The 19,397-nt window shown below is 55.0% G+C and overlaps 2 protein-coding genes across 2 annotated transcripts in view; both read right to left on the reverse strand.

Annotated features, from left to right (window-relative positions):
• Positions 1-257: 257 nt before the first annotated feature.
• Positions 258-14,817, reverse strand: LOC117643078 (alpha-protein kinase 1-like). The gene is made up of 7 exons (XM_034381736.1): positions 14,725-14,817; positions 8,024-8,188; positions 5,418-5,612; positions 2,499-2,663; positions 2,058-2,189; positions 1,073-1,107; positions 258-336 (listed from the first exon to the last, which is right to left on the reverse strand). Exons 1-7 carry the CDS (start codon positions 14,734-14,736, stop codon positions 258-260), a joined length of 783 nt encoding a protein of 260 aa, XP_034237627.1. The 5' UTR covers positions 14,737-14,817.
• Positions 14,818-16,188: 1,371 nt separating this feature from the next.
• Positions 16,189-19,397, reverse strand: part of LOC117644993 — a 32,277-nt gene continuing 29,068 nt past the window's right edge. Inside the window, exons 5-7 of the mRNA XM_034384863.1 lie at positions 18,311-19,069; positions 17,467-17,576; positions 16,189-16,894 (exon numbers count right to left, since the gene is read on the reverse strand). Coding sequence (XP_034240754.1) covers positions 16,594-16,894; positions 17,467-17,576; positions 18,311-19,069 — 1,170 coding nt within the window. The 3' untranslated portion in view covers positions 16,189-16,593. The remainder of the gene's footprint in view (positions 16,895-17,466; positions 17,577-18,310; positions 19,070-19,397) is intronic.

Raw genomic sequence — 19,397 nt, forward strand, 5'->3', positions numbered from 1 at the left:
AACGACACTGTTGTTGGCGTTACGTGATTTGACCGCTCCTGAGCCCGAGACATATGCATTGAGCGTTTTTCAACCAACTCATGGGACCTTCAAATGTATCAGAATACTGTCACCTCATGAGGTTGTGTAAAATTGAGTAATGCAGGGAGGGAACAAAGGAATGACTGCTACGGTAATTTTATAAATAAAAATAGTTTTATTTTTTTGTAAAAGATGATGAACGTAACTTAATGATTGAATGAGGCAAGGTGCGTAGTTCAGACGGTTCGATAAGTCGACACCACACGATATGGTTCAATATCACGGCATGGAGTGCACACTCCATGCTTGCTTGGTCTGCCGTCGGCGCAGGCACAGTGTAAAATGAAAGAAACCAGTACATAGGAGGACTCCGACCTCAAGGAGAAAGGACACATGGACAAGGAAGGTTCGCAAACACACTTTTAAGACGAGATCACTATACACATTAAGTACACATGCGCGAACAAAGACAGCGCGTGCTTCACGTTTTGGTTGGTTAAGTCTTGCGTCCTCACTGTGGGACAAAATCACTACACTCTTAGTCTCTAGGAACGCGCCACTGCCCTCGCCGCCTCCCAGAAATGACTTCAAAAATTTTGACCGAGTTAATGTTCCACGCCTTTGTCCAGCGCATAACTTTTTCGAGTCCAAAACACGAAAATTGAAACGACAACTTTCGGACGATTCAACCCTTCGACTCAAACTGGGCGTGTCATTCCGAGAAACAGGATTCGATTTCGCACAAAAATGACACTTTGGCACTCGACGTGTAACTCGCTTTTCGCACTGCAGGGGCCGCGCGAGGGATGACGGACTGCCGCTGCGGCCCCTCGTCGCTAGGAACTGTCTCTACTGCTGGTACTGCTGGTACTGCTCGGGCTGCTGGGCGTAGCCCTGGGCGGCGCGGGAGGCGGCGGCGGCGGCCGAGGCGCTGGGGGCGGCGCGCAGGAGCTGGCCGCCGTGCTGCCTCTGCTGCGCCGCGAGCAGCTGCAGCTGCTGCAGCTGGGCGGGCGAGGGCTGCGCGTACTGGGCGGCGGGCCGCAGGTACTGCTGCTGCTGCTGGGGCTCGGGGCCGGCCTGCTGCGCCTGCAACCGACAGCGATACGCCGCGTCACGGGGGCGTCCCACAGTGGACCAGAAGACCGGTGGAGGCGGCCCAAATCCCGGAAGCGTTTTGAGCTCCAGAGTCGCTAGAAGGGACTCGGACCGAACGTGTGACCCCACCAATGGATTCCTCGTTCGGAGATGAGTCCATTGGTGCGGTCACATGTGAGGTTCGAGTCCTGTTCTGCGACTGTGGAGCTCAAAACGCGTCTAGAATTTTGGCCGCCTGTGTCGGTCTTCTAGTCCGCTCTGCTTCCCTGCTTGTGGCCACGGGTTTCTGGCGGGAAGAATGCTTCGAAACGAGTAGATTGGCGGCCATTCGGACTGCCGACTTGGAAGCGGGCGAGGTGGGCCTGTAGCGCCTGCGAGGTAGCCCACCTATTCGTCCCGCGACACACGGGTGTGGAGACGGTGGCCTACCTTGCCCCTGTCGCCTTCACAGGTGCGACGTAGGCCGCCGTCTCCACACCCGTGTGTCGCGGGACGGATGGGTGGCCTACCTCGCAGGCGCTACAGGCCCTCGACCAAAGCGGTGCGCGAGCGACGGGTGACTGTCAACAAGTCCACGGCCAAAACCGGCCAAAACAATGCATTTTTGCATGGCCGTGGCCACAGACACAGACGTCGCCGAGCGCCTTCGTGGTAGGCATCCCAACCGGCAGCAGCGCGCGGCGCCGTGCAGTGGGCCAGAAGACCGGCGCGAGCGGCCGAAACCTCAGACCCGTTTTGAGCTCCAGAATCGCTAAACAGGACTCAAACCGAACGTGTGACCCCACCAATGGATTCCTCGTTCGGAGAGCAATCCATTGGTGGGGTCACACGGTCGGTTCAAGCCCCATTTACCGACTCTGTACTGGAGCCCGTGCCCGCGCCAGTGGCCCGCTGTGACTTGGTTAACAATGTAGTGCCGACTGCCCCGCGGCCCCGCGTACCTGCAGGTACTGCTGCTGGCGGGCCGACAGCTGCCGCTGCAGTCCGTGAGCGTCCTGGAGCTGCTGGGGCGGCGGCGTGGGCAGCTTCACCACGATGTCGGTGGGGGTGCGGGTCACCTCGGCCTTGAAGCCCTGCACGCGGAAAACAAAATTCACCGTGAATGGAAAGACAGTTATTGTGTTTCTGGGCCAGTGGACCAGAGGACCAGAAGACCGGTGGCGGCGATCAAAATCCCAGACGCGTTTCGAGCTTCAAAGTCTCTGGGACTCGAACCGAACGTGTGATCCCACCAATTGATTTGCTCTCCATTGGTGGGGTCACACGTTCGGCTCCGGTCCCATTTAGCGACTCTGGAGCTCAAAACGCGTCCGGAGGTTTGTCCGCCTTTGCTGTCTTCTGGCCCACTGTGCGAAGGTCGGGTGAAGGACCTGAGGACCTACCTCCTTGGGGTCGGCGGTGTAAGTGACGGTGCGGATGAAGCCGTCCGAGTCCACGACACTGTAGCTGCCGGTGATCTTGTCGCCCTCGCGCTGCTCCTTGCGGTTCTGGTAGTTGGTGAACTGGTCATCCTTGACGTCGAAGCCGAACTGGTACTGGGGGTTGGGCTGCCGTCACACAGAGCATAAACTCGTAAGACAAAGGGCGTCGCTGACCTTGAAAAACCGTCATTCAGCCTCGAAGTTGCTTCGAGTCATTTGCACGTCGATGACGCATAACCGAAGGCGGCAGCGTGAATTCAGAGCCACGGGCGCACAGTGGGCCAGAAGACCGGTGGAGGCGGCCAAAACTCTAGACGCGTTTTGAGCTCCACAGTCGCTAAACAGGACTTGAACCGAACGTGTGACCCCACCAATGGATTCCCCGTTCGGAGAGCAATCCATTGGTGGGGGTCACACGTTCGGTTCGAGTTCCATTCAGCAACTCTGGAGCTCAAAACGCGTCTAGAGTTTCGGCCGCCTCCACCGGTCTTCTGGCCCACTGTGGGGCGCCCTGCCTGCATGCCTCCCCCAATGGCGTTGGAAGCACCGGTTCAGAGGGTCAGAGGCCCAGTTTTTGAGCTGCCCCGGGTCAATCCCCTGCGAGGTAGGCAACCTGCAATACACTGCCCACCCAAACTCTCTTGACGTTCCGCCTGGCCTCCTCCATTCCCGCCTTGCCAACTTTCTGCGGCGTCGTGGCGTGTTGTGACGGCCGGGCCGTCTTTGCATCTCGAGTTATGCCACTAACGAGGAGCCTCGTTCCGTGGCGTGCCAAGGCGTGGCGTGGCGTGGCGTGCCATGTCGCGGGGCGTCTAGCCGGCCGGCCGCGAGCGGAACAGCAGAGAGTGAAAGTGAGCCGGCTGAGCCTGGCTGGCTGACGGGCCGCCGCCGCAACAGGATGACGCCCTCCGCCGACTGATTCCCAGAGTCGCGCTCGTCGCTCTGTCTCTCTCGCACCAGTACGGGACGCCCCACGAGTGCGAGAGAGACAGAGCGATGAAAACGACTCTCGGAATCGGCCTGCCGGCCAGGGCCCCGGCCAGGGCCAGGACGACGCCGTCGTGTCCATCCCCGCGCGTTCCGGCAGGAACAGTTTCCTCGTTTCGGAGTAACCCAAAGCCGCTGAAAAAAAAAAGCAACACAAACTGTCGCGGTGGAAACAAGCGAGGAATTGGAAACTTGCTTTCGGTGTCCCGCGGTAGAACCAGAGGAGCTCGCGATGGCGATGCACTGCCAATCCAAGTGTGAGACAGTCTCACACTTGTAGGTGTGGGACATTTTGTCTCACGCCTGCAAGTGTGAGACATCAATGTCTCAGTGAGACACGGTTTGTCCTACACTTGCAGGCGTGGGACCCTTGGCATTGAACCAAGAGCTTGCATAGGCAGCAAGTGTGGGACAAGCTGTGTCTCACACTTCCAAGTGTGAGACTTCGTTGTCCCACACTTGCAAGCGTGAGACAAACGTGGCTCACACTTGTAAACGCGAGACAAAATGTCCCACACCTACAAGTGTGAGACTGTCTCACACTTGGATTGGCAGTGTGGGAGAGGGGGGAGCAGGAGATTCCTGCACGTACGGCTGCAGCCACCCGCACTGGTAGGTCAGCGCACCAGATCACACGACCGCCAGGCAGCGTGTCGTAACACACACACACACAAACACACACACACACAAACACACACAAACACAGGGAGGGAGGGAGAGAGAGAGAGAGAGAGAGAGAGAGAGAGAGAGAGAGAGAGAGAGAGAGAGAGAGAGAGAGAGAGAGAGAGAGAGAGAGAGAGAGAGAGAGAGACGACGGTGGCGGTCAAAAGCGAGGCAGGCCGAGGTGGAAAGTGGCCCTGCTGTTCGTTATTGACTGCCCCTCGGCCTCCCGGTTCCACTCGGCTCGCCTTTTTTTTCTGGCCGCTAATTGCAACGCACGCGTGTCGCCGTACAAGTCACGCCGCCACGGTCACGCCCGTGGCAAACGCAGCGGAGTCGTCGAACCGTCTCTCTCGCACTCATGGGGCGTCCCGTGTAGGGACGGGGCGACGAGAACGACTCTCGGAATCAGTCTTGCAGGAGGGGTGGTTGGACGGCGCCGTAATACCAGCGGTGGGTTGTCCTTCTGACGTCAGCACAGCAAGTAGAGTTCCTTCGCCGCGCCGCGCGGCCGGTCGCAGCCAGTGTCGGGGGTTGCATGCGTTTTCCGCGGCCGGTTACGCCGGAAAGGGGAACTGTTTGGTGCGATGTGCGCTTGCTGTTTTGTAACGCGGTAGAACAATGCATCCTCCAAGGCTGGTTTACTTTATTTGAGTAAAATTTTGCATCAGTATTCACTGCAAATCTAAATTGAACTGTGGAGACTGCAAACTCTGCACTTTGAAGTAGTGCCGCCGAAACCCCAGACGTGTTTTGAGCTCCAGAGTCGCTTCACAGGACTCGAACAAAGCATGTGACCCCACCAATGGATTCCTCATTAAGAGAGCAATCCATTGGTGGGGTCATACGTTCAGTTCGAGTCCCATTTAGCGACTCTGGAGCTCAAAACGCGTCCGGGATTTTGACCGCATGCGCCGGTCTTCTAGGCGACTGTGCTTCGCTTTTCTGAGTCCTCCACACTTTGCTCCAGGGGTCCACCACTCAGCTCAGGAGCGCTCAGAAGTGTACACAGGATTACTGATTACCAGGCAAAAACTCTATAATTTTGGCCAGGTAAGAGCATTTTTGGCCTATTTTCATAAGGAAAACCCCCAAAATCCGATAAAAACAGCGAGAATAGCAATTTTTGGCGTGCGATTACCAATGATTACTGGACGAAGTGTACACCCGATTACCAGTGTGGTGGACCCCTCCTCGACTTTGCTTTCGCAGTGAACTGGCCGCGGCACTCACGTCGTAGTCCTCGGGGTTCTGCAGTTCCTGCTCCTGCTGCGCCTGCTGCGGCCGCAGCCTGAGCTGGGACTGCGGCACTGCGAGGGGCGCGGTGCGGTACAGCGGCTGCTGCGGCTGGTACTGGGGTCGCGGCACGGCGGCCACCTGCTGGTACTGCGCCGCACCCTCGTCGTCGGCGTACTGCTGCACGTACCGCTGGAACAGCAACAACAACACGCGTTGAACGCTCTGCGAGTGGGTGGCCAGCAACAACAACATATGTAGTGAACCCTCTGCGAGGACTTTACGGGAGTCTTTGAAAATTCACTAAGGCGCATTCACACCAAATGTTATGTGCAATTTTGTACGAGACATCACAGTTTTTTGTGCATACGAAATTTTCGTACAATTTTCGTAAGAAAAACAGCACATTTTTCGCCATTTTTGTACAAAATTGTACAATTTTTTTTACAAATTTGTACGAAAAGTTCGTGTGCACAAAAAACTGTGATGTATCGTACAAAATTTGTACAAAAACATCTAGTGTGTTGTGAATTCACACATCCTTCATAAAACTTAAGATGATTCTTCGTAGATTTAACACTGAGAAAACCTTACAAACTATTTCAGGCCTTACAAAGAAAAGCAGTTTGGCATTACAAAGTATTTTGTGCATACATAGGCTTACAAAGAAAATACTTCGTAATTTACGAACTATTTCTTCGTATACCAAAGTAAATTAGTTTGTAATATATATGCTCTAAATACTTCGTAAGGTTTCAAGCGTGAAGAAAGGATCGTCCGTGACCTTACGAAGAAACGTCATCAGCAATAATTTTTTTTTCCAGAGGCGGCTCCCGCGTAAATTTTTATTTCCAACAGTGCGTGCCATTGGCGTTGTTTCCACGGTGTAGGCGTCGCGGGCCTGCGGCTACGCTACGCATCGCGGTGGTCGGGCGTTGGCCGGCGTGGCGCCGCGCGACCGCGTGGCGTGGCATAGGCACCGCATAGGTTAAGGACTCTCTGAGAAAGGGGAAAGGGCTCCGAGCGACGCCCGCGCAGCGCGCAGCCCCGACACCCGCACGCAGCAGGCCGCGCCGCAGACTGACTCCGAGGGTCGTTTTCGTCGCTCTGTCTCTCTCGCACCTATACGGGACGCCCCATGAGTGCGAGAGAGACAGAGCGACGAAAAGGACTCTCGAAATCAGTCCACGCAGGCTGGGCACAATAAATACGACGGCCATGAAACGACTTGGTGCGGACGGGTCTACGTTCGATATTATCATCATCGCGCTCAGCCTCAGTGGGTGGAGCTGTTAGAGAGTCGAGTTTACAAAGTAGCGTTTCAGTCCACAATGGAAACGAGACAGTCACGGGCCACACCCTGACCAATAAGAGTCCCACACAAAATTATTCCCGTGTACAACTTTGTACGTGGTCTCACACCATCACTGTGAAAATTTGAGTCGTCACTTGATGACAATTTCGAGGCTAATTTTCCTTACAACAATGTCATCAAAACAATTGATGACATTGTTGTCACGCCCATGCAATAAGTCTAGGAGCTTTGATGAAAATGTCATCAATTTGTGATGAGATTGTCAAAATTTGTAAGTGATGAAAATATCATCCAAGTTTGACATAAAGTGACAATAAATTTTCTCAGTGATTCTGCGCGTGCGCGCTTTTCGTACAAATTTGTGAGCAATTTCGCACCAGTTTGTGCAATTCTGGGTACAAACTTGTACGAAAACGCTTGCATGTTTGAAATTGTGACACTGTGTGAAACCACGTACAAAATTGGACAGCTACATTTAGCCTCTCAAGTTCAAGTCCATGGAGCGCCTGCGAGGTAGGCAACTTCTACGATGCAGCGCTCCGGCGCGCGGCGGGCCTGCCTACCCTCGCATTACCATTACGGGCTAGACCGCGCGGTCTCAACTGCACGGCAAGAAAGGTTCCTGGTTTTCAGAAGGTAGCCTACAGTTTACAGTAAAAACACAGGCGATTTCCAGGAAGTTCCTGGCAAAAACGGGCGCCGTTTCTGCCGCGCAGTCCGCAGGGCAGACCAGCCATTAATAGCAATCGCAATCGCCTGCGAGGGTTGGTAGACAGGCCCGCCGCGCACCGAAGCGCTGCATCGAAGAAGTGGCCTACCTCGCAGGCGCTCCTGGGAGGCAAGGACCATAAAAAAAAAAGCTTACAAACTACACTGGTAGAACTCAAGCGTAGTTTTACGCCTTTCTTCAAGCCTAATAGCTTCAAGCATAGTTCTCCATTTTGCCCCTCTCCCGCCTATCTAAATGCATGGGAGAATTTCTTCTCTACGCTTGACGTCAAGCGTAAAGTCTTCAAGCGTAGTTGTATGCTTGAATCAAGCATACAACTACGCTTCAGTTTTGCCGGTGTATTTTAGGCCTTAGAGAGAAAAGAAGCTTGTCGTAAAAACGTATTTTGTAGCATGTATAAGTTTACATAAAAACTTCGAGGGCCTAAGTTACGAACTTTTCGTATAACAAACTAAATAGTTTTTACCATACATTTAACTCAGAATACTTCGTAAGTTTTTAAGCCTTTTCGGCGTTGGAACTGCAAGTGGATCCCAGTGCAGTGGTGCTTGTGCTTACCTGAGGTGCCTGCGCCGCGGCGGCCGGGACGAGCCGGTACTGTTGCCTGGCCGGCTGCTGCTGCTGTTGCTGCTGCAGTTGTTGCTGCTGGGCGAGGTACGCCTGCAGCTGTGGGTGGCTCTGCTGCCCCAGCGCCCCTTGCAGCATCAGCAGCACAGCGCACACCTGCAAACGAGACACGTTGTTAGCCGCGGGGTCAGAGGGCGCGGCGGCCAGGGGGAAGTTCACAGGTTCGCATCCCGGCGCGTCCAACGAGCTGTTTTCCTTCGATGAGACACGACGCGAAGTCTTACAACAACACTGCATTCCGATGTTGCCTTTTCTCGCGGACGTTAAGTAGGATATAAAAACGTCAGAGTGAGTGCGGGTATCGAGAGCATCAGCTCGAAACCTGCAATGAGAAGTGCGTAAACTTCGCACAAAGCTGACGCACAGCCCACCGCCCGTTGGAAGCCAGTGTGTACACACTGCACTACTTATCGACTTTTTATCGAGCGAAAGTGGCCTGCGAATGGCGCACTTATTTTCTCCCTGGGACGCGTGCCAGCAGCGCGGTCTGCCAGTGTGGTGCCGGACTGCCGGGGCGGCCGTCGCACCCGGTGGAGGCAGTCAAAATCTCGGACGCGTTTTGAGCTCCAGAGTCGCTAAATGAGACTGTGATCGAACGTGTGACCCCACCAATGGGTTGCTCTCCGAACGAGGAATCCATTGGTGGGGTCACACGCTCGGTTCGAGTCCCGTTTAGCGGCTTTGGAGCTCGGAATGCATCTAGAGTGCCGGCTCTCGGAATCAGACTGGGCGGGGCAGGGCACAGTGGGCCAGAAGACCGGTGGAGGCGGCCGAAACTCTAGACGCGTTTTGAGCTCCAAAGTCGCTAACTGAGAGTCGAACTGAGCGTGTGACCCCACCAATGGATTCCTCGTTCGGAGAGCAATCCATTGGTGGGGTCACACGTTCGATTCGAGTCCAACTAAGCGACACTGGAGCTCAAAACGCGTCTAGAATTTTGGCCGCCTCCACCGGCCTTCTGGCCCACTGTCCAGGGCGGGGCCACGGAGCCGAGGCGGTAGCCGCACACAGTGCAGGCGAGGCGCGCACAGTCGGATTCGTGTCAGGACCATAAAAACGGCGGCCCGGGCCGAGGGCCGCGGAGGGCCGGCCAGGCCACTGTAGAGTCTGGTGCAGCGCACGCAGCGCACAGTCGGCACTTATGAGAAATAGCGCGGCCCCATTCCGACTCCTCCGCCATTTATGTCATCGCCGCTTGCGTTTCCCTGCGGATCGGTTTCGCCGTTCGCGTCTCCTGGAAAGTGCCCGGGGCGATCCGCCCACAAAGGCGGACCGGCCGGCCTTGAAGGGGCGGGGCTGCAGGGGCGGGAGCGGGGAAGGCCCTCTTTGGGCGAGGTGTAAATCATGGAAGGCCGTGGCAAGAAATCCAGCGGCAGACTTGCTGCAAACCTGCCCATTGTCTATACTCTGTGCAAGTGCAATGCTGTGCAAAACGCGAAGTGCACACCTTATGCACTCTTTCGGAGTAAATCACGCACTATTTGAGTGGTCATCGGACAGAACAACCTATTTTCAATGGGTTTCCCATGTGACTTACGTCCTTAATGCCCAACGGCCGCTGATTTTGCCCAGGCATCACTTTCATTCCAGGAACGTGACATCACGTTGAAACGAACGTGACAAAATGTCACGTTCGTTTGAGCATTGTGTCACATTCGTTTGGGCGTGAATTGGCCAAAAATCAGCTTGTTCACATTCAAACGACCGTGACACAATGCTCCAACAAACGTGACATTTTGTCACTTTCGTTTCAACGTGACGTCACGATCCTGGAATGAGAGTGCAAAAGCTTCTGCTAATAGTGCGCACCTGCACTCCAAGTACTTGCTGTCGCACACTTAATGTTTTGTACAAATTTTGTACGAGACATCAAAGTTTATTGTACACACGAACTTCTCGTACAAATTTTTACAAAATTTTGTACATTGTACAATTTTGTACAAGATTTTGTACAATTTTGAACAAAAATGGCGAAAAATGTGCAGATTTCCCTACGAAAATAATAGGGAAATTTTGTGTGCACAAAAAACTATGATGTCTCGTACAAAATTGAACATAGCATTCAGTGTGCGGACTTGCAGTGGCGTGGCCCTCATTGACAGGTGCGCCCTTGGTGCGCTCGGCTCGGCGGCAGGCTCCCTTCCGCCATCTCAACAAGGAGCGCGCGTCGCTCGAGGGATTAGCAGTGGCGTGGCGCGGCGTGGCGCCGTGCCCAATTACGTGCTTTCCTTATGACCGTCGTTACGGCCCCGATGTTGGCGCGCTTGGCCGAGGCGCCGCGACGCGCCGCGACGCCGGACGGACGGAAGCCAAGCGATCGGCGGAGGCAGGGGAGCTCACCCAGGCAGCAGACTGATTCCGAGCGTCGTTTTCGTCGCTCTGTCTCTCTCGCACTCACGGGGCGTCCCCTGTAGGTGCGAGAGAGACAGAGCGACGAAAACGACTCTCGGAATCGGTGTGCAGCGCCAGGCGAGCAGCGACGCCGCCGCGGTCTCGGAGATTAGGTCTCCCGTTTCCTCGATCCGCTTTTACGCAGCACGGATTAGCTCACGCGTTGGCTTGGGAATGAGGGAGTTGTGTGTGTGTGTGTGTGTCTCGAATTACCCAGCTACACTCTAAATGTGGAGTGCCCAGAAACTGGGCGCCTTTGTCGCCCGCTCCACCTTTTATGGTGCCAAATGTCGCCCAGTTTCTGGGCACGTCTGTCGCGCCGTCTCGGGGTGCACAAATCATACAGCAACTGGCCCTGCAGCATGCACAGGTGTCTAGTTCCTGGGCGACTAAGGTGCACCTTTGCCACCTTAGGCGCGGCTGAGCCATGGGTGAAGGTTTGTCCACCCCGAGACTAGGCGACAAAGGTGCCCAGAAACTGGGTGACATTAGGCACCCTAAAAAGAGGGGGCGGGCCACAAAAGCGCCCAGTTGCTGGGCACTCCAACTTTAGCGAAATTACTAAAAACTAAGTATTATGGTTGCTTACAGAAATACGTCTGCTAATGAGAAATAGTCAGTAACGGCTGAGAACATTCGGCGAGGGGGGAACCACTCTAGAAATCTTGTGTCCGAGCGAGGAATCCATGGTGGGGTCACACGCTCGGTTCGAGTCCCGTTTAGCGGCAACATCCAAATGTGGCTGCCCCCTCGGCGTTCGGTAACACCAGTTTTTTTTTTCCGGAAGTACTCTCGTGAATTCCCGCGGATAGACTCGTTTCCACAGTGTACACTCCCCGGGCGTGGGAGGCGTTGTTGCATCGGGTGAAATAAAATTGCCCCGGCCGGCCGATCGAAAGGCGAGCACGCCTCGCTCCACGTAAGTCCGGTCCGGTCCGTCCGCACGCGCCTCGCGCGCCCAGCCCAGCATTTCCGACACACATGGCCGGGCCGCATGGCTGCGGCTGGCAAACGCCCCGGCCGGCCGGCCAAAGGCTGCCGAAGGCGTGGCCGAAACGTTACGACAGTTACTTCACGAAACGCGGTGTACGTGCACGCCCACACGCGCGGGGGAGAGAGAGAGAGAGGAGAGAGAGAGAGAGAGAGAGAGAGAGGAGAGAGAGAGAGAGAGAGGAGAGAGGGGGGGAGAGAGAGAGAGAGAGAGAGAGAGAGGGAGGGAGAGAGAGAGAGAGAGAGAGAGAGAGAAGAGAGAGAGAGAGAGAAAGAGAGAGAAAGAGAGAGAGAGAAGAGAGGGAGAGGGAGAGAAAGGGAGAGAGAGAGGGAGAGAAAGAGAGATAGAGAGAGAAAGAGAGAGAGAGATAGAGAGAGAGGGAGAGAGAGAGAGAGAGAGAGAGAGAGAGAGAGAGAGAGAAGAGAGAGGGGAGAGAGAATGTGTGAGTGACTGTGCGCATAATCCCATAAAGCAGGGGGGTTCCGCGCCGGCTAAATAGGTTGTGACACTGCCTTCAATATCTCTCCAGTATGACGGCCCACTGAATGGATATCCTTCCTTCGTTAGGCGGAAAGGCCGAGTCAATAAACATGACTTCCTACTTCTCGTATTTCAACAACTCCAGGAACCTGATCGCCAAACGAAAAATCAAGTACGCCCTGCAATGAGTAATTCTACTTTAGACCAACTTGCGAGGAAATCGAGTAGAAAAGCGGATTTGAAAAGCTACATGGGGACAACAAAATTAAGAAATCAGACTTAAAATTAAAATTTAGCAACACGAAGCTTTTTCCAATTTGGAATGTCGTCTTTAGCCTAGGAAATCACTTCCCTTTAGTAAAAAATACAGCAGTGTGGTGACTGGCGGACGGAACGACAGACAGACGGGCTGGTTGGCGAGAGGAGTATCTGTAAGCGTGATTCCCGGTTGCGTGGTTTGATGTAACCGGCGGCCAGCCGGTGTCCTGCCTTGCGGTCCGCAGTGGTCGCCAGGGGCAGTGCCTCCCCCCCTTTCCCCCGTCCCCTTTTCCCATTCCCCTCCGCGCGGCGTCTCGGTGCAAAAGCCGCCCAAAATCACTGCAATTCCATCGGCAAGTCTGCGTGACAGTCCAGTTTCGCTTTGTTACAGGCCCAGGCCGAGGCCCGGACCACCCACTGAAAAAGCTAAAATTTGGCGACCCAGGCCGCCGGAGTGCCAAATTTTGGCACTCTCTGACAGACAAACTTTGGTATTGAAAACGGCTTGTCAATTTTGCGGCCAGCAAACTTGCCACCGGACTTGCGGTGGCGTTGCAGTGAAGATGCACCGATGCACCGCGACGCGGGATGGCACCGGACTTGGACTTTCTCTGGTCGTCCGTCGTGCCGACTAATGGGGAGCACGCTCGCTGTCTCTCTCGCACCGACAGGGGACCCCCCGCGAGTGCGAGAGAGACAGGGCGACGAAAGCGACTCTGCTGAAGCAGCACGTCGGGGCGACGGCACGCGAGGCTCGCCGTGTCCTTCCCTGCCGCGCCGACCGTCGCTCTCACTTCAGACCAACACGCTGTCGTGCACCCCCGTGAACACGTGCCGCCTGCACTGCTAAAGGCAACGAGTAATCATGCCCGCGGATGAAAACGACTGCACAGTGGGCCAGAAGACCGGCGCCGGCGGCCAAAACTCTGGACGCGTTTTGAGCTCCAGGTCGTTTAACCGGACACGAAACGAGCGTGTGACCCCATCAATGGATTCCTCATTCGGAGAGCAATCCATTGGTGGGATCACACGTTCAGTTCGAGTCCCATTTAGCGACTCTGGAGCTCAAAACGCGTCCGGGATCTTGACCGCCTCCACCGGTCTTCTGGCCCACTGTGAAGTGCGGGAGTCGCTCGGGCGCTGCAGGTTGGGTTGATTCCCAACAGCATGTTCTTCTGTCGTTGCGCCGGGAGGCAAGTTCCGGAGCGACTCGGCGTACGCAGAGTCGGGCCCGGAGTCTGGAGGGCCTGCAGCTCCATTCCACACAGGAATCCACCGAATAGATTTCGTTTTGACGTCATGAGGGGTCGGTGGCCGTCCACTTGGAAGCGTCTGCTGGACATGACGCAACCGCTGCGTCGCGAAGCGAATATGACCTAATAAGACCCGGTGTGTACGTGTGCGTGTGTTGGAGTGTAGGTGAGAGTGTGCGTGCGATCGGAGGATCGCCGCATCGATGATCACTTTGTCGGGCGGTTGGGCAAGGCGAGGCGCGTCGCGGCGCGTCGCGAGGACAATGGGCGATGTCCTGTGTGGGGCCCGCGGGCCGCCCGTGGCGGGCTGCTTCGGAACGTCCATGTCGCCGCGCTGTCTCACTCGCACCCACGCGGGACGCCTCGCGAGTGCGAGGAAGACAGCGCGGCGACGGCGACAGCGCCGTTCGGAGCGAGGCGCAGGCCCGGCTGGCCCGGCCCGAGGCGCCCCTGAGGGCAGTCTGGGAGCCGTCTGGACCAGGAAGGGAATCCCCGTTACGTCACGACATATCGATAATGCCTGCGAGGCCGGCCGGCCTGGGCTGCGGCCCTCGCCGCGGCACTGCAAGGCACTGCACTCCGGAGTAAGTGCGCTGGCTGCGCTGCGGCGCGGCCAGGGAAAGGGGTTTCATAAGACGCACCGCATCCCAATCGCATGCAGCGTAGCGCAGCCTCCCTATCGGCCTACTTCGCCGCGGTGCGCTTCCTGTCCGCACCACGGCCAGGTCCCCGACGGCCAGGTCCTCGACGACTAGGTCCAAACGGCTCCTCGACGGCCGGCCGAGGGTAGTCCTACGGTCGGGTCCCGACGGCCAGGTCCTCGACGGCCAGGTCCTTGACGGCCAGGTCCTCGCGACGGCCAGGTCCTCGACGACTAGGTCCGAGACGGCTAGGTCCTCGACGGCCGGGTCCTCGACGGCTAGGTCCTTGACGGCCAGGTCCTCGCGACGGCCAACTCCCGGACGGCTAGGTCCTCGCGACGGCCAGGTCCCCGACGGCTAGGTGCCCGACGGCCAGATCCTCGCGACAGCCAGGTCCTCGACGGCCGGGACCTCGACGGCCAGGTCCTCGACGGCCGGGTCCTCGCGATGGCCAGGTCCTCGACGGCCAGGTCCCGGACGGCTAAGTCCCCGACGGCCAGGTCCTTGCGACGGCCAAGTCCTGGACAGCCGGGTCCTCGGCGTCCTCCTGGGCGTCCACTGTGCACAGTGTCCGAGGCGGCGCGGGGTAATCCACGTCGTGGTGATCCTGGTCCTTACCTTGAGCAACATCTTCGGCAGGAGAACACACGCACACACTCACACACACACAACGCCACACGGATAGCACTTCTGACCGTGCACCGGGGCCCCACGACGCTTTTATACTGAGACGGGCGGCGTCGCGGCGCGGGGAGGGTGGCGGCGGCGGTGGGGGCGGAGCAGGGGCGGCGGAGGGGGCCTGTCCAGGCGGTGGAGGGGCGTGGGCAGTGTAGGGTCCTCCGCAGCGAAGCGGGGGAAGAGAGGACCAGAGGCTGCGAGTCCGAATCTAGTTTAGGCCCCAGAACCCCGGATTTTCCATACTCTGAAAACGCAAATGTATGCATGGCACACCGTTTAAAATGTGTGCCTGTATGCACACTGTATTAAAGTATGTGCCATGCAGTCTCGGTCAGGCACGCTGTGTGAACAGTGTGCCTACAGACACACACTTAAGAACAGTGTGCATACAGGCACCCATTTTAAACTGTGTGCCATGCGCAGACTTGCGCTTGCAGAGCATTCGGCAGCTCGTGAGTACATGAAGGTGATCTTCACCCACCTCAGCAAGTGCGAGAGGTAGCGTCGAGTTTGACACCAGTGCAGCTTGGAAGGAGGGAACGGGGCGAGGCTCGCACTGTGCCCGTGTTAGTTGCTTCCTAAGATTCCAAAAAATTCCCCCATTTCAGCCATTTTTGGATCCGCCACGGCTTCCAATCCAAGACACTCGAGCGTGTACCTTTCCTCCTTTGTTGTTCAGTTCCTGCGGTGAATTCAAGGACCCGGCACGGCCGCAGCTCAGAGAGAAATGGGTGGAGCCCTTCGCTGTGGCGGTGCGGGCGGTGCGGGCGATGCGCTGGGCCGCTGGGCGTTGCGTAAGCGCGGCAGCGGGGCGGCCGGACCTCCTAGATTGCGGTGGGAACCGCACCGCCCGGCATCGCCCGGCATCGCGCGGCATCGCCGGACGGACGGCAACACGGACACCGGCACGCCGCTCAACTTCGACTGCTTGACAGTTCAGGGTCAAATTACCAGTGTTGAATGTCTACAAAGTGCTGCAAATGCATTTTGGCAAGTACACACTTACGAATGCATGATTGACGAAGTGCCCACTTACAAAGGCATGCTTGACCAAGTGCACACTTGCAAAGGCTTGCTTGACCAAGTGCACACTTGCAAAGGCATGCTTGACCAAGTGCACACTTGCAAAGGCATGCTTGACCAAGTGCACACTTGCAAAGGCATGCTTGACCAAGTGCACACTTGCAAAGGAGTGCTTGACCAACCACACACTTACAAATGCATGCGTGGCCCCAGAACTCCATGCTACGCATTGGCAGTAACTGGAAAAAGTGTGCACTTGCCAAGAGTGCACATGTAAGTGTGTGCTTGGTAGAAAAAAAAAGATTTGTATTCTGAGGAAATAGTGTTGTGCCGAATTGACAGTAACATGGATCATTTATAAATGTAAAGGAAACTCAAAAAAATTCTTCAAGGAACTTTGATATTTAATGACTAAACAATACACAATACATAGAAAAATAGAATCAATAGACTCAACTTGGAAGTAAGGCAGTCAATAACAACTGCTGCTCAAGCAAAACAATCCATGTACCAAAAAGTTCTTAATGCATAAATGAAAGCATAGTTGTTTCATCTTAAATTTATATCAAAGAAGTCACAAATGACATTGTAATCGATTCATCCTAATTCTGTATCATAGAATTCACTAATGAAAGCATAGTCGTTTCATTTTAGTTTCATACCATGGGATTCACAAACAAAAGCGTAGTCGTTTCATTCTAATTTTAAATCATGGAATTCCTAAATGAAAGCGTAGTCGTTTCATTTTTAATCTATAACATGCAGTACTCCCCATTCAACAAACCTTCACTCAAACTCCGACGCAGACCCAGAGCTAGAACCCCCGCGTTCGGAGTCTCTGGCGCCTGCTGCGGGCCGGACCCAGGGCGGCACCCCTAGGGCCTGGCGCATGTCATCCAGGACTTCACCCACCGTTTTGGGCACGTCCTCGATGTCGCTGTGGTCCGAGTCCTCGTACAGCATGCCGATGTTGGCGTTGGCGCCGTCGGCGGAGCCGTCGTCCACGTCCAGGACGGGGTCGCTGTCCTCGCAGTCCGACGGCGGGTGGCACATGGGGCGCCGGCAGCGTACGCCCCACATGGTGGACCTGTGGCAGGGCGCGCAAAAATTACGCATTCGCAACGACACCGTTCAAAAAAATAAATAAATCAGAAAACTCAGTCCACTTTTGACTTGGTGGTCTGAATCTGTGTTCCGGACTTCTTTTAGGCTGTTTGTCTAAAACTATTAGATTATTCGGATTATATTTGAGACCTGACTACCTTCACACTTGAATAAAAACGAACATAATTTCTGTATCTTTATAAACATCTAGAGCAAGAGACCATTATTGCGTTATGCTGAAGGACGCTGGTGAAACAAATGCATTAAATAATGTCCTTAAGGGCGCGAGAAAGGGCGTAAACGATTTACACCCCCGGAAAGGCGTGAATCGTTAGTGCCTTTGAAAGGGAATTACAATTTCGCCTAAAAGCTCAGTACCATTTACGCCATTCCAAACGATTTACGCCCTTGAAGGGCGAAATTTTTAAGACTTTGTTTAACCAGTGCAACCCCATCTACAACTCAATTTTAAGTAGAATCATGCTTATGCATAAGTTTCCTTTCTTTAACCGTTTGGTGCAGGAATAAAGTTAGATGCAAAAATTATTTGGTCACCTGTCGATGACGGCATTGTAGACTGCGTGGTCCAAATTCGTCACCACGACGTTCAGGCTGGGCCGGCTCGCCTGCAGTTTTTCCAGTTCACCGCGGCCCTTCACCGTAACCTGCAAAAAGCGCGGAAGGGTGCACAGTTAATGTAGTGCGCTAAAGTGGTGTGCGTGACTTGTTACACGTTTGTTTATGCAAAATTTAGGGGAACACTTTGAACGTTGAATCGCACCAATTTGTGCGAGATTTCGCATACAAAAATTGTACGGTGGAATAGACAGATATGAAGGGGCTAATGTCTAGTAGACAAACGCCCGAAATCGCAGCTCAAAAGCAAGTGAGTTGGTGGGGAATGGAGATCGGACGTTCTCAATGGCACCACTAGGTGTAGTACAGTAATTACTTAATTCGTTTGTGCAATTAAGTGATCATCTGACAGAACAACGTATCTTCACAGACAATGCCACAGTACATACGCTGTTATGAACACCGGTAAAACTGAAGCGTAGTTGTAATTACTCCCATGCATTTAGATAGGCGGGAGAGGGGCAAAATGGAGAACTACGCTTGAAGCCGAGCGTAGTTCTACTACGCTTGAAGAAAGGCGTAAAACTACGCTTGAGTTTTACCAGTGAATAACGAAGGTCACACAATTCTCGTATGTGGCGTCACAGACTTCTAAGCATGCGTGCTTTACAAATTTAGCGTCACTCTGCGTAGGAGTTCGTCCGAAAAAGTTCACAAGCTCAAAACACTGAGAGACCACGTACAAAATTGTTAAAATACATTTACCGTGGATTTAAATGAATGCAATACTACACTGTACAGTGAAAATACTGGCCGCACTCACCGCGCAGTTCCTGAGCCGAAGCGTGTTGAGGACAGGCAGCGCGCCGCGCGCCAGGCTCTGGAACACGGTGCTGGGGACCCTGGCCTTGATGAGCACGAGCGTCTCCAGGTCCCCCATGGGGCCGAGGAGGGCGGCCAGGTCCCTGTGGACGCTCAACCTGACCCTGCTGGTGCTGGACATGCCCCGGCAGGCCAGCGTGAAGTGCCGCACGTTGATGCAGCCCTTGGCCGCCGCCTTAAGCAGGCCGTAGTGCATCGTGGACTCGAAGTACAGCGACAGGCGCCGCAGCACTCGCATCGTGGGGGACGTCTCCAGGAAGTGCCCCGCCGGGACGTGCTTGCAGGAGCCGACGTCGAGCAGGCTCAGCGAACGCAGTCGGGGGAACGAGTCCAGCACCTTCATGTTGATCCCGAACATGCTGAGCCGCAGGTCCTCCAGGTTGGTGCACTTGGCGAGCTCGCGCTGCACCCGCCTCCTCCCCAGAGAAGCCCACCGGTTCCTCTCCAGCAACATCGGGTCCACTCGGAAGGACGTCAGGGTTTGGTGGCAGTGAGACAGCGCGTCCACCAGGACGGGCCCGCTGACGTCGACGCCGACCTCCAGCTTGGTGACGGCCTTGGTGCTGCCGGGGTACACCTTGAGCAGCGTGTCCGCCACGTAGAGCTCCTTGATGCCGAGACGGTCCACGGCCCGCAGCAACCTCATGTCCTCCGCCTTGTCGAACCGACCTTCAGCCTCCAGGCAGCTCAGCTTCACCACCTGCAACCAGAGAGGGATAGACAAGGCGTGAACTCCAAATGTCTTCATGAAATTCGAGCTTTGTTGCAGTAAATTCAGCAAAAGCCTCCAGCAAAAGCAAATTTTCTCCGGCTTCTTCGCAATACGAAGACATTGCAAAATGTGCACGGTAGTCGCTTCGTATCGTAAACAAAAAGCATTCGTTACACAAGCATTTAATCGCAATACGAAGCAAGTTTTCAATTTGTTAATTTTCTACGTAGTAACAAAGCACATGCCTTGTAGACTTTCTTTTAAAAATATTCGTCCAAATTGCACAATGCGCAAGCATGCGACGGTTACCTGCTTA

The sequence above is a fragment of the Thrips palmi genome, unplaced genomic scaffold (assembly GCF_012932325.1).
Source record: "Thrips palmi isolate BJ-2018 unplaced genomic scaffold, TpBJ-2018v1 HiC_scaffold_1, whole genome shotgun sequence".
In the NCBI taxonomy this organism is placed as follows: Eukaryota; Metazoa; Arthropoda; class Insecta; order Thysanoptera; family Thripidae; genus Thrips; species Thrips palmi.

Coding starts and splice junctions, on each gene's coding strand:
- LOC117643078 (XM_034381736.1), bottom strand. Junction 2,664..5,417: donor AGAACCCCGAGGACTACGAC/GTGAGTGCCGCG, acceptor GTGTGACGGCAG/CCCAACCCCCAGTACCAGTT. Junction 2,190..2,498: donor ACACCGCCGACCCCAAGGAG/GTAGGTCCTCAG, acceptor TTCCGCGTGCAG/GGCTTCAAGGCCGAGGTGAC.